The sequence below is a fragment of the Ochotona princeps genome, chromosome 31 (genome assembly GCF_030435755.1).
Source record: "Ochotona princeps isolate mOchPri1 chromosome 31, mOchPri1.hap1, whole genome shotgun sequence".
NCBI lineage: Eukaryota > Metazoa > Chordata > Mammalia > Lagomorpha > Ochotonidae > Ochotona > Ochotona princeps.
This window is the reverse complement of record NC_080862.1, coordinates 8805459-8820101: the sequence shown is the minus strand read 5'-3', so window position 1 is coordinate 8820101 and position 14643 is coordinate 8805459. Positions and strand designations below refer to the sequence as shown.

Genomic DNA, 14643 nt, shown 5'->3' with positions numbered 1-14643 from the left:
CTTTTGACTTGAATTTAGGCATTTATTTTTTAATGGAGAACCAGCCACACATTACCAACAGGTGACACAAGGCTACTCCCCCAGACTCTGAGAATCAGCTTGGCTTGGAGCCTCTGCTTGAGCCTAAAGATCTCTACTAACCGAAGCAAGCACACCCACTTTGAGCACCAAAGTCCACCCACTGCTACCTACAGACAGACCTGCCAACCTGTGTGCAGCACCATGCACCACCCCCAGAAAGATATATATTCTGGAACATTCCAGAATTTTACCAAAATGGAGAGAAAGAAACAAGGAATAACTGTGTACGTATCATTCTAACAATTCACTACCCATTGATAGTCAATCTTGTTTCTAAGAAACTGGAGCATCCCCTGCCCTGAGGGCCAAGAGTGACAGAAGGCCACTTCAGTATAGACTCAGCCTGTCTCACAGAGCCGTGTGCCTTCTTGGTAAGCACACCGTGCCCCTCACAGGTCGGGGCTTTGCTTCAGGGAGCATTCGCCTGCTTCAGAACTGGAGGCCCGCCCTACACGATCTGAGACATTCGGTTAAACAACACGACTTTATCTCTCTCTGCTCTCTTCAGAGAGAAAGGCGATGACTCCTGTTCTGCTTTTCCAACTATGGAGAAGATTGGTTTTTAAATCTGAGGATAGGAGAATAAATACATGATCCTCCGGCAAACAGGCCATGGCCAGGTACTCTGCCTGTGCCTCGGTGACCTCATTGGCAAAACGGAGATAAATAATTGCACCCATTTTATAGCATCTGTATGATGAACACTGAGATAACCCATGTAAAATGCTTACCAGTCAAATCCTAACCATTTCTCAACTCCTTCCAATTCTCTGCCATGCCTTCCTAAAAGCTTCCAAAGCAGCTCTATCCGTGTTTAAATGACAGGATTTCACCTCTCCCTTTTTGGGGGGTGAATAGTACTCCACTGTTTTGTTCTGCACACAGATATACAAATTCACCAGCACATTGTCTGAAGAGACCGTATTTTCTCCAATTCTGTTCTTAGCACCATTTTGAAAGATCAAATATACTTCTATGCACTCAATGGTAATTTCATTGGTTTCTGTGTCTGTTTTTAATGCCCCAGCAGATCATTTTGGTTATTATAGCTTCTGCATTTTTGAAGTCAGGTAGTATAATGCCCACCTGCTTTGTTTTTTTTTTTTTCTTTTCTTTTTCTTCTTTTATTTTTGTTCAAGATTGCTTTAAATACGCAGGATTTTTGTGGTTCCCTGTGAATACTAGGATTGTGAAGAATGGCACTGCTGTTTAGATATAACTTACATTGTCTCAGCAGATCCCCTCAGGTAGCATGGCCACTTTAATAACACTGATGCCTCTGATCTATGAACATTCTTTATTTTTCTATGTCCCTTTTGATTTCTTCATGAAAGTTACAGTTTTAATTGTAGAAATCTTTTATCACTTTGGCTAATCCTTTAATTTTTGTAGCTATTGTAAATGGGACTGCTTTCTGGATTTCTGTCTCAAAAAAAAATTTCGCAATTGGAGAATACGAACTGAACAGCTACTTCTGATGTTTATTTAGTAACTTCGTGTTGGCCATCTTTAACACTGAACCCTCTCCGGGGTGGAGGATGTCCAGTCCGAAGGCCGTATAAGACTCAGGAATTCACAGGGCCAGGCCCAGACAAAGCAAGTACAGATGTGACTTGAAACCCAGTAAATCTATAGCAGGCTAATTTTTAAGTTGATGATTTCATATGGTCTGTGAGTAATATAAATATCCAAATGCCTTTTGATAAGAAAAATGGTTCCGCACCGTAAATCTTCTCTTTCCTTGATAAACACTGCCATCAAGTGGTCAAAAACAAAAAGGCTAGAAATAAAACATAAGAAACGGATATGGTAAAACTACAATAAAATGACCGCAGTAGCCTTTGTTAAAATGATTTACTTCAGGGGTAGAGGCAGTGGGCTAGGCCATCACCTGCAATGCCAGAAACCCATATGGGAGGGCCAGTTCAAGTCCTAGCAATTTCACCTTTGCTCTAACGCTTCGTTACAGCACTTGGGACAGCCGTGGGAGACGTCAACGCGCGAGGTCCCTGCCACCCTAGAGGCAGGACAGGAAGGAGTTCCTGGCTACTGGCTTGTCCAAGACTTGGCTGTTTGGGAACTACCAAACTGCAAATCTTTTTTTCTCTCTCTCCCTCTGCGTTGCCCTGCTTTTCAAATAAATAAATAAATCTATTAAAATGTTCACTTTGGTTCATAGCAACCCTAAAGACAACCGCACCGTTAAGAATGGAAAGATTGGCCAGAGAGCAGCAGCATCAGGTGGGGATGTGTTAGAAGCAGACACCCTGGGGCTCCCAGGCTGACTTCCTCCCTCGGACACTCTGGAGCTTACACTTTCACAAGCTTTGCAGATGGTTCTCGGGGACAATACACTGCGTTGTTTACACTTCAACAATCGTCCCAGAAGCGAGTCTGGCAAGGACATCAATGGTGAACTGAATCTACATTCAGAACTCACAGTTTGCAGTTTTTAAATGCCAAACTACTTCCTCAGCCTGATAAGCCAAGTGAGCTAACCAGAATTCCCAGTCTGCTTCACTTCAGATCTCCGTGGATGGTGTTCGTGTTTCTGCCTTAAGCACTACATCAAAATTCTAAACCAGCAATTCCAAGAGCGTATTTGTGAGCTGGAGAACGGAGTGGAGTCTCACGGGGAACAGGCTAACGCAGGCCTTGCTGGGCTCAGTGGGAAATGGAAAGGTAATTAAGTATTCTTGAGCTCCTTTCTCCAAGTTGGAAATGTTCTTTGGGTTTGTGGTTTGAGCAAATTCTTGACAATTGCAGAAAACAGGAATAAACGTCTAGGCACTTTTTTTTTCCGAACCTATAAACATCAGTAGGATCTAACTGTCCCAAGGAAAAAATGACCAAGACGGCTTGGCTATGTTAAACAAAATTTATGGTTACTGTCAGTTTGTTCAGGTTCCTATGATCAAATATCCATAAAGTGGGTGGCTTATAAATATAGCCCTGGAGGCTGGAAGACCAACATCAAGGTGTTGTCGAATCCATTCTGATGTAGGTTTTTTTGTTTTGTTTTGTTTCAGAGAAGATATTCCGATATCTAGTAAGCATATGAAAACAAGCACAACATCACAAATTAAAATTGTAAATTAAGATCACGGTAAGACACTGCTTAACACCTACATCAGGGTGGTGATTACTTCTAAAAAAAAATTAAAATAGTGAGTACGGGTGTAACATTGGCATCCCATATATGGGCGCTGGTTCAAATCCGGGCTGCCCTCTTCCATTCCGGCTCCCTGATAACGTATCTGAGAAGCAGTGTATGTTGGTTTCAAAAATTGTGTGTCTTTCCCATGTATCCTAGGTTATTGGAGGGTTTTACTTGCTTAAAATCTGGTTTCTTTCTGTTTCAAAAAGATGAAACAATAAATGTCTCAGCTTAAAAATAACTTGATCTGGCTTTCCTGACACAGGAATTTGCGGTTTGCTGATTCCATTTGAGGTAAAGCGAGTGATGAGGTGGCTGGCAGAGGGACACACTTGGGGTAGTATGAGGCAGAGAACCTATAGGAGATACGATGGCTTTCTGCTAACGATACGTTAGCTCACACAGATCACCTGCTGGTCCACCTGCCTATCTTTCCACCCATCCATCCATCCTCATGAATAGAGAGGTGACAAATGCAGTGGTTTCCAAACGGGCAATATTGATTTCTTTAAAGATTCTTTGTCTAGCTTCCGAATCCTAGGTGCAAAGGAGTCTGTATTTTTAACATCTATCCAGGAGATTTTGCTGGAATATATCAAAGTGTTTGAAAATCACTGTTCTTCAAAGTTTTTACTTTGTAAAGAGACTTGAGACCATAAGAGGGGAAGGGGCTTTCCAAAGTTAATGACAAAAACAACGGACTCTCCAAGACACAAACACTGCTGCCTGCTAAGGGTTAACATATGCTTGAGTTCGCTTCTCTGTGCTGTGGTCTGAAATAGAAGCTGCTTCCAAAAGTTGGCCCACAAGGAACCCCATCTCTTGACAGTGCCTATTCAAGAGCTGTCCATTCTGGTCCGACCCCGTGACTTGCTCAAGCAAGTTAACACAGAGAGAATCCCTCGACAATGATATTGCAAAACTAGGTCCTAAGAGGCTAGGTTCTAAGAGTTTCCTGGTTCTGCCTACATCCTGTTGTAGCATTCCATTTTGAATCCAGACATCATATTGTAAGGAAACTCAAGGAACCATGGGAGATATCCACATGAAAAAGGACCAAAGCCTGGGCCACATCCTCGTCCATCTTCGGTGGCGCTCTCAGCCAGCGATCCGTCACCAACCTCCCACCCTTGGTCCTTATTGCTAAATCATCTTAGCGGAGTGGAAGTGCACAGTCAACTCACAGAATGCTACAAAACAATAGACTGCTGTTTAAACCTCTGAGTGGTAGAGAACATTTTTGTATTAAAAAAAAAAAAAGACAATGGTAGTTACAGGGAAAGAAATTTCCTTACCTGTTAGGCTGAAAAGAGATTTGGTCGTAACCTGTGAGTTCACACAAATCCTTCTCAAGCTCTCGGAAGAGCTGCTGGTAGCCCTGGGCTTGCTCCAGAGGCACGAAGGGGTGGATGTTTGCAAATTCTTTCCATGTGATGGGCTGAACGAAAAGAGCAATGGACAAAAGTGCATACAAACATTGCAAGGTAATAACAAAAATAATCTTAATAATGGTTATGGTGTCGATGATACCATGCAACAAAGAGGACGCCTTCTATAAGCCTGGGATGCTTTCAAGCACCCCTATACACCGATTCATTTAAGACTCATATACTCTTATAAAGGAAGCATTATTATGGGGCCAGGAGGCACAGAAATATAGTCTTCAATACCTTTTCAGGAACAAAAAATGTCCCAAGATAGATTAAGTTCATAAAACTCAATAAATTGCTGTTAAGTATGCTTTACTTATTTCTCTTACATAGAATGTAAATTATTCTCATTCTTCATTAAACAGAATAATAAGCAAGCATAAAAAAATAGAAAAAAATTTACTATCACAATATATAAATAATTTCTTTTGGCTCATGTTATATTTTTATATATGTTATATTTTATATAATATGTTGTATTTATCATATTAAAATAAACCAAAAAAGTCAGAACAACTTAGCTTTGTAAAATGGACCATGATCCAAAAGACTTTTGTCCACCATAACAGCAAGTCACCAAAATCTTCTGTTAATTTGAGGAATACTTTTAACCTTTTAATCCCTATGATTCAGAAATAGTGAATAGGTTTCTAAAAAAGACGCAAGATTCTTAACTCTGTCTGAAGTGAACACATTGATAAGGCAGAAACTATTGGGCTTGGCACAATGGCCTTAGTAGCTGAATCCTCGCCTTACAACTGCCAACATCCCATATGGGTGCCGGTGCATGTCCCGGATGCTCTGCTTTCCATCCAGTTATCATCCTGGCAGTCCCACTTCCCATCCAGCTCCCTGCTTGTGGCTTGGGAAAGCAGTGGAGGACGGCCCAAGGTCTTGGGACCCTGCACCCAAGGGGGGGGGACCGGAGGAGGCTCCGGGCTCCTGGCTCCTGGATTCGGATCAGCTCAGCTCCAACCACTGCAATCACTTACGGAGTGAACCAGTAGATGGAAGATCTTTCCCTTTGTCTCTCCATCTCTCTATAAATCTGCCTTTCCAATAAAACATAAAGGTATCTTAAAGATACAAGTTCTTAATGTGGCCAATTATATTTAAAAAGAAGGACAGGAAGTCATGAATACTACAATTACTCTAATTTTAAAATCAATTTTACTCATAGATTTAATGATCAATTTATGGGAAATATAGGGCTTTACACCTGCTATTCACATTGTTAAATAGCAAGATAAAGAATTAGCAGTTATGAAATCATAATCCCAGTTGCTTTCTCTACTACCAGCTTTTGTAAAGCTAGATCATTGTCCCACTAAGTGTCTTATATATGGGTAACTTATTGGGGCTGCCATTTGCAGTGCTGACATCCCATATGGGTGCCAGTTCAAGTCCTGGCTGCTCTACTTTTGCTAAGCTCCCTGTCAATGTGCCTAGGAAAGCAGCGGAAGATTGTTTAAGTGCTTGCACCCCTGCACCCATGTAGGAGACTCTGATGAAGCTCCTGGATTCTGGCCTCGGCCCATCCCTGCTCTGCTCATTACAGCCATTTGGGGAGTGAACCAGAAGATGGAAGACTGGCTTCTCTTTATCTCTCTCTGTCTCCACAACTGTGACTTTCAAATAAATAAGTAAATATAAATAATAAGGAAGCAACAACTTACTGAGAGTTCGGATGAACTATTGAGCTTCATGGTGCAGGATCCCTTTAAGAAGAAGAACCAAATGCATCACATTAATGGTTTCATCTAGGCTGCCTTCCAACCCCCATTCTTCCACTAGGACCCCCTCTTTGCCCTTGGTGCAGAATATTAAATACAATCCAAAGAGGTGGGATCAGGACGGGATTGGACGTGAGAAAAAGGCCACAAACAGCTACCAGTGGGATCATGCTGTGAACGAGGGAGATGTCTTTGTTCTCCAGCTTCTTCATATATCGGACGATGTTTGTTTCTGAGTGATATCTGTGAACACAAAACACAGGACTAGGGCCGATAAACTCAGGAAAGAATCTGTACACTTCTTCCTGAAAAATAAGACACACTGAGCTCTCCCTTCAAAAATGCAGATCGATTCTGGCCATGGACTCTGTTATCAACTACATTTCAGAGGGAAGAGTGTCCAAGACGAGCAGCATGTCCTATGGTCATGACAGGAAGGCTGTGGAGAAGATGAAACAGCGTTCCTGGGTGTGAACTAGAGAGCCAAGCCACACTGTTCCGGGCAGTGCCAGGGAACAGAGCCACGGGCTTTGCAAAAGTCAGGAATGGGATCCTTAGAGAGAAGCAGTATTAGGGAGCCAAGGCTGGGCCAGGCTCCATCTCAGTCCCCATCAGAAGCAGCTCCTCATCGTGTTCCCTGGCTCATTGTCAAGGCACCAATGCAGAAGTCAGGCAAACCTCACGAACCTGTTGAACACCTGATGTGTGAGGAACGGGCTAGTTCTCTTGAATGCAGAGGCTGGAATACCTCTCAGCTCCTCGCCCATGCATTCAGCGACCAGCTCCTGCATGGAGAGATCACAGGAAATAAAAGCAAAGAACTGGCCCGGAGTCCCATGTGAACACTCAGGCTTCCAGTCGCTGAGCCACAAGATGTTCAAAATGGATGAAAGGCAAGTATGCAGGCTAAAACTGCTCATCTCTGTACAGAAGACAGGGAAGGCAAATCTACAAGACCTTGGGTTGGGCAATGGCTCCTTAAATATAATACCAAAGCACAAGCAACCACAGGAAAAAAAGTAGATAAATTAGATTTCATTGAAATTTTTCTCAAATGTGCATGAAGAGACACAAGAAAGTGAAAAGAGGACATCCTACAGAATGAGAGAAAATATTGGCAAATCATGTAACTGATAGGGCTTCCTCTCCAGAGCACAGACCTGAACACAAGGCTCGCTCCTCACCCCTCCCCAGCTTGACAGCAGGGTCATCCTGGGCCTCCAGCGTACATTCCAGAAATATTCCTCAAATCCCTGTGCCAACCAGCTGTCACTAAGTGTAGCACAGAGGTCGAGAGGAGAGGAGCTGATTCAGTCCTGTTTACATAAATAATAAATAGCATCAACATGAACACTATGCTGCTTCATGGATAATGAACAATGTTTAACTGGTTCTGAAATCCTCTTCAAAGAGGGTACAACCAAGTCAGCGCTGTTTAACACCCTGGAAGGCCTGGGTTTCCACAGTAAAGGCTTCTTTTCATGGACTCATTCAACAAATATTTATATAGAGTGATGACTGTGTGCCTGGCAGTGTGGAGTGCGGTGACTGATTAACCCTCACCACAGCCTGGGTTAGCCATGACTAGAGTCTTTCATTCACACAGGAATGGCACATCTCCCCAGTACTTCACTATTTTAGAAAGCAACTCAGTCACACTAACTTGCTTACTGCTCATGGAATCTCTCCTGTCATGGTCTCTGTGGCTGTCTTTCCCCCCTCTGGAACACTGCTGACTCCATTTGCCTTCTCCTCCATAAGGGAACGTCAGTGCTGTGAATATCTACATTAGAAATGATCTCAGTTAAACACCATTAACAATCCTCCCAGCTAGCCTGGCTGCACAGTCCTGGCTGGGACCCTTCAACACTGACCTTAGCCGTCAGCAGTCACAGTGGTAAGGGACAGTTGGTGGCACGTGTTTACAACCTGCTGCCCAATATTACACCCAGGTCTCCCCTGACTCACACTAAAGACCCAGAGAAGGCTAAGCTCAAGAAGAGAATACTATCTCGAACAGTCTTCATGAGAAATAGGTGTTTTGATTATACTTACTGCCGATGACTCACAGCCAAAGATCCACAGCAAATCATCCAGATCTTTCTCATTGACTGTTTCATCAAGAGATATACCAAGCTACAGAAACAAAAACGAAATGAAGACATCAGCTCGACTTCAAGATCAGGGGAGGAAAACTGAGAAAGATCAAATGGGAAAAACATGCTGGACCCAACTGCCAATCAGTATAAAAGACAAAGGTATCCTTGCATCCAAGCTGATTCTTTGGAAAAAGTGACTAGACCAATGAGAGATGTCACAAAGTTTTGAGTTTCGCAAGCCACAATAGACTTCTAATAGGCCTATATGGCTGCAGGGAGCCCTCATGGAAGTAGATATATTTATCTTTTTCTTCCCTTTCATTATTATCGTATCACTTTCCAAGCCTTTATCTTGAATGAAACATGTATGGAGGAATATTACGACCGAAATATGTGCCTCAGAGTTCCACATATGCAAACACAAAGTCTTGAGGAGAACCAAGGACAAATCACTTTCTGTTTGAAAAGGTCACAGCTTCCCTGCTTTGAAACTAGGATTGTTTACAAGAAACAGTCTGGACCCATCGTTCCAATAATGACTGAAGGAATGGACAAAGGAAAAGCTTTTAATGAAACTTTAGAGAATCAGTAAAAATACTGTCTTACTGTGCCGTCACCATAGATACGAAGATTGATTTGTCGCTGAGCGGCCCTGCCCAGGACCTCCTTCACTGGGCAGCCACACTGAATCTTCAGGGTGTCAAAGAACAGGTGATGCTGGAGTTTGTGCCCCGCTCGCTTGAGGCCTGGAGGAGACAGGAGAGGACCAATCTGACACAGAACCCTGCCGCCGGGCCATTGATACTTCACAGAGAAATAAGGAGGGAGCTTCTATTGAGTGTGTTCCTGATTCTAACCAATCATTCAGTGGTGGCTTTATGGCAAAAGATGAAATCTCTTTTCATGATTATGCTATAGCAAATAATAAAAACCATGTTGAAAAAGGAAAATAAATCACTAGCACTCAGAAATATATGCTGCTTCCTTTTGGTATTCATGAGGGTGCTTCATGAGGTTTATTCAACAATGGAATTAAAGCACAAGTTGATTCTCATGTTAAAAACAAATTGGGATCATATCTCGCAGGGTCTTCGAAGGATCAGCACTGTGGCACAGCACATACAGCTGCTGCCTGCGGTGCTGGCATCCCACATCAGAGCCCTGGTTCAAGTCGCAGCTGCTCTGTTGGTGCTCTGGCTCTCTGCTAAGATGCCTGGGAGTGCAGCAGAGGCTGATGCAAATACTTCAGGAGATCTGAGTGCAGGAATGGCTCCTGGCTTCAGGCTGACCCAGCCTTGGTTGTTATAGCCAGTTTAGGAATGAACCAGCAGAGAGAGGCTTGCCCCGGCTTTCTTGCCACGATTTTCAAATTAATAAACAAACAAATATTTTAGCAATTTCATGAAAAATGTGTATCATAAAAAAAAACTGGTTTAAAATTTTTGCAACGAAATAAACTTATCTTTCATTTTCAATGAAATGTTGAAGTACTCATGTTTTTCTCTAGAAATAGTATGTGTGTCTGTTACATCATATATGTCTCACTTATTTTTTTGATGACTAACACATCATGAGCATTTTTGCTTTTTCATAGATCAACATTCATACTATTTTCAACGGCTATGTGAAACAAAACCTCTGGATGCACTGCAATTAAACAATTTATACACAGAGATCTGGGGTGTTTCCCAAATAGAGCTATCATAAACAACTTCTCAGTGGACATTCTTTACATAATTATCTGATTTTTTTTTCCTTTACATATATTCCAGAAAAAGAATTTCTGGATTAAATGACGGGCACAAGTTTAAAGCTTTTGAATTATATTCTTTAAGTGCCATTAAGTCACATCAATATGGTATCAACAGTCTTATTCATCTTTGTCAAAGTGATGAGAGAAATAATATTTTATTATTATAATTATTTTTGTGATTAACAGTATGGTTGAAATTTAATGTATTCACAGAATGTTTACTTATATGCTTACATTTTAAAAATCATATTTAATGTCCCATACCCATTTTTTAATCAGAGAGTTCTTTTTTGATTATTTATTCATTGGAAAGGTAGAGTTACAGAGAAAGAGGGAGAAGGACACACACATACACACAACAGAGAGAGAGAGAGAAAACTTCCATCTATCAGTTACTCCCCAAGCGGCCCCCCAATGGCCAGAGCTGGGTTGATCCGAAGCTGGGAGTCAGGAATTTATTCCAGGTCTCCCATGTGGGTGCAGGGCCCAAGGCTTTGAGCCATTCTCCGCTGCCTGCCCAGGCCACTAGTAGGAAGCTGGATAGAAGGAGGAGCAGCTGGGACATGAACTGGCTCCCATATGGAACGCCAGTGCCACAGGGCAACCCTATCAGAGCGTTCTTCATTCTTGTGTTTAGGAGTTGAAGAAAGCAAGTGCTCTCTATAAAAATGTTAACAATCTATCATACATGTTGGAAATGGTTTTCCCAGTTTCTCATTTGACTTTTAAATTTAGAGATAGTATTGGGCATGCAGCGAGTTTTCAATGTTACCTACTCGATTCCACCAGTCATGTGTTAAGGTCAAAAATTTTACAATAGATAACTAACTTACCTTCAGACAAAATCAAAGTGGCATTATGTACCCTTCTAGCAATATGCTTCAGTCCATGGGAACCATGATAGACGGCAAACATGGCAGCCATGTTAGCCAGGAGGGCCTGAAAGGATAAAGGACATAGAAAGAATCATATTTAACAATGTGAAGCAAGATGAGTAGTAAGAGGAAGTAATTATTGAACTTGGAGGTCAAACCTGAAAAGAAACAAATGGACAAAAAAATGGTCTTATTTTTTGCATTTTTTATGATTTTTCAGGACTGTTTATAACCTTCCTGACCACCTGCAGGATACCATAGCATCCTAGCTGACCTGGAGTCACTATACAAAACTCTCAAGTGTGCCTAACATAATGGGTTTTCATCCACGCAGGCTGCCACCAGCGTACTGGAAGACAATGAGCAATAAAGACCTCAGTGGGGTCAGGGGTGAGCAAGGAGAGGGTTGAAGATTTTAATACTCAAGTAGTTCTTCAGGAATGGAATGAATAACCAGAAACAGGTCTGAGCAATTTTCAAACACTGAAAAATTCAGAGAATACACATTCCCTAAGGCCTTAAGAAAGGCCTAGGCTGAATTTCAGCCATGCAAGATAAAACTGGAGAGAATTTGTGCCAAAGGACTATCCAAGATGAAAATGCAGGATGCAAGAAAACCAAGATGAGTTGGCAGGAGATACATTGGAAAGAGAAAACCAGGACCTGTTGGTGAAAGGTCTCTCTCTTACTCTTTTCACTGAGGTTTCAGGAAAGTGTGTCCTGATGTTACAGAAGCCAAACAGCAGCACTGATGTTTCTGCAAAGTTACAATAGACAATTTTTGAAAAAAAAAAAAAAGATTTATGAGACTGCAATATCACAGGTGGCAGCTATAAAATGCCATAATGCCATAAAGCCACCCCCTGAAAAAATTTTTAAAAATAAAATCAGGCAGGCCTGGTGCGGTAGTTTAGTGGCTAACACACTGGGATCCCATAAGGGTGCCAGTTCTAATCCCCGCAGTCCTACTTCCCATCCAGCTCCCTGCTTGTGGCCTGGGAAAGCAGTCGAGGATGGCTCAAAGCCTTGGGACCCTGCACCTGCATGGGAGACTCGCAAGAGGCTCCGGGATCCTGCCTTTGGATCGGCGCAACACCTGCTGTTGCGGCTGCTTGGGGAATGAATCAGCGGATGGAAGATCTTTCTGTCTCTCCTTCTCTTTGTATATCTGACTTTCCAATAAAAATAAATAAATCTTTTAAAAAATCAAATCAAATCAAATCAGGATATTTAAGAAAGGAATTAAAAACTAACACTGAAGTTAAACAAACTCATGAAAAGCTAACAATGCTCAATATCTTTAGTTATTAACGAAATGCAAATCAAAGACTTAATGAAACATTACTTCATACACACTGGGATGGTAATAAAAATGTAGGGAATAGCAAATATTTTTGAAAATGCATAAAACCATCACATACTGGGAATGCAACATGCTGTAGTCACGGTGGCACACAGTCTAGAAGTCCCTCAAAAAGCCAAAGACAGAGTTATCAGACAGCCCAGCAATTTCACTTTTATATAAAGAAGGCTGAAAACACACCCATGGGAAAATTTGCATAGCAAATTATTGCTGTTGTTCGATGCAGCAATAAAAAAATGGCTTAGGATGTCCACCACCCACATCAGAGTGCCTGGATTTGGTCCCAGCACTATTCCCAACTCTCTCTTTCTGCTAACGTGTACCCTGAGAGGCAGCCAAGGATGGGAGAGGTCCTGGACTGAGTTTCAAGTTCCTGATGAGGCCCAGCACTGGCTCACCAGAGCAAATGGAGAATGAACCAAATGGGAGATCTCTTTCTGAATGCTCCAGACTCTGTGCTTAAAAAAAAAAAAAAAAAAAAAGGCAGAGAACCCGGGACAATGGCTCAATGGCTACATCCTCACCTTTCAAGCACCAGGATCCCATATGGAGCCAGTTCGTGTCCCAGCTGCTCCATCCCCCATTCAGCTCCCTACTTGTGGCCTGGGAAAGCAGTAGATGGCCCAAAGCCTTGGGAGCCTGTACTCACATGGGAGACCAGGAAGAAATTCCTGGCTTCAGATCAGCCCAGCTCTGGCCATTTAGAGAATGAACTCCCAGATGGAAGATCTCTATGTCTTTCCTCTCTATAGCTCTTTCGAATAAAAAATCAATAAATCTTAAAAAAAAAAAAAAGATAATGCAACTTTGTGAACTTTAAAGCACTGAACTAGGCTAGGTGTTGTGACACAGCGAGCTATAAGCCTGCCACAGAGTGTTGGTTCGAGTCCTGGTTACTACACTTTTCAGTCCTGCTCAGGTAAGCAACAGATAATGGCTCAATTGGTTGAGTTCCTGACACCTATTTGAGAGACCCGTATGAAAATCCTGCCTTCTGGCTTCCTCCTAGCTCAGCTCCAGCTATTGCTGCCATTTGGAGAGGGAACCAGTCAATGCAAAAGATCTCTCATTTAGTGTGTGTGTGTGTGTGTCTTTCTCTGTCATTCTTTCAAACAAATAAACAAACAAGTAAGTAAATAAATACCAAAACTATTGAACTGAATAAAGGGTGAATCTGTCGGTGAGTTACAGCTCAATAAAAATGCTAATGAAATGGAAACCTTCCTTCAATGCTAAAGAGAGTTACTTGCTGGGGTGGACACTGAGAGGTGAGATTATACAGACTACCACATCACGAGGAGTTAGACCTCTGTAGAAATGTCAGAGATGTCCAGAGTCGTTGACAAGTTCACTGACACACGTGCAGCGACGTCACCTGAGCTGTACAGATGTTGCTAGTGGCCTTGTCTCTCCGGATGTGTTGCTCTCTTGTCTGAAGGGCAAGACGGTACACTTCTTTCCCGGTGGCATCTCTGGACCAGAAATGAAGACTTCAGTTAGCACAGAGATTCACAGCTGCGGGAGTTTCCATAAATGGACCTGTTTCCTGCCTTCCCAGCTTGATATGAATCCAACAGGGGAATTAATTACTGAGCTTAACAGAATAAAGCTGATTGAGGATGAAGTTTTGTCTTGAGTTTCCTGCCAGATGCACAGAAAGGGAACTATATGGGAAAATAGAAGTTCTGTACTAGAAATGCAAGTTGGTATGGCAAAACGTAAAAGAATGTTAATAACCCACTCACTTATCTACAGCAAAATGTCCTTCCCTTGTATCTGCTTCTCTGCCTCGCTAATAAATAAAAACAAAATTTTTAGAAATTTGGATAAATACAAGATTTAGAAATCTTTTTTTTTTAAAGATTTATTTTATTTTTATTGGAAAGTCAGATATACAGAGTGGAGGAAAGACAGACAAGAAGATCTTCCATTTGTTGATTCACTCCCCAAGCAGCTGCCATGGCCGGAGCTGAGCCAATCTGAAACCAGGAGCCAGGAGCCTCTTCTGGGCCTCCCATGTGGGTGTGGGGTCCCAAGGCTTTGGGCCATCCTTGACTGCTTTCTCAAGCCACAAGCAGGGAGTTGGATGGGAAGCAGGGCCGTCAGGATTAGAACTGGCATCTATAAGGGATCCTGGTGCATGCAAGGCGAG

General features: G+C 42.3%; 1 protein-coding gene across 1 annotated transcript in view; it reads right to left on the bottom strand.

Annotated features, from left to right (window-relative positions):
• Positions 1–14643, bottom strand: part of GLDC (glycine decarboxylase) — a 60699-nt gene that overhangs the window by 22326 nt on the left and 23730 nt on the right. Inside the window, exons 8-15 of the mRNA XM_058657311.1 lie at positions 13867–13963; positions 11087–11192; positions 9107–9246; positions 8457–8537; positions 7089–7186; positions 6560–6644; positions 6345–6386; positions 4534–4676 (exon numbers count right to left, since the gene is read on the bottom strand). Coding sequence (XP_058513294.1) covers positions 4534–4676; positions 6345–6386; positions 6560–6644; positions 7089–7186; positions 8457–8537; positions 9107–9246; positions 11087–11192; positions 13867–13963 — 792 coding nt within the window. The remainder of the gene's footprint in view (positions 1–4533; positions 4677–6344; positions 6387–6559; positions 6645–7088; positions 7187–8456; positions 8538–9106; positions 9247–11086; positions 11193–13866; positions 13964–14643) is intronic.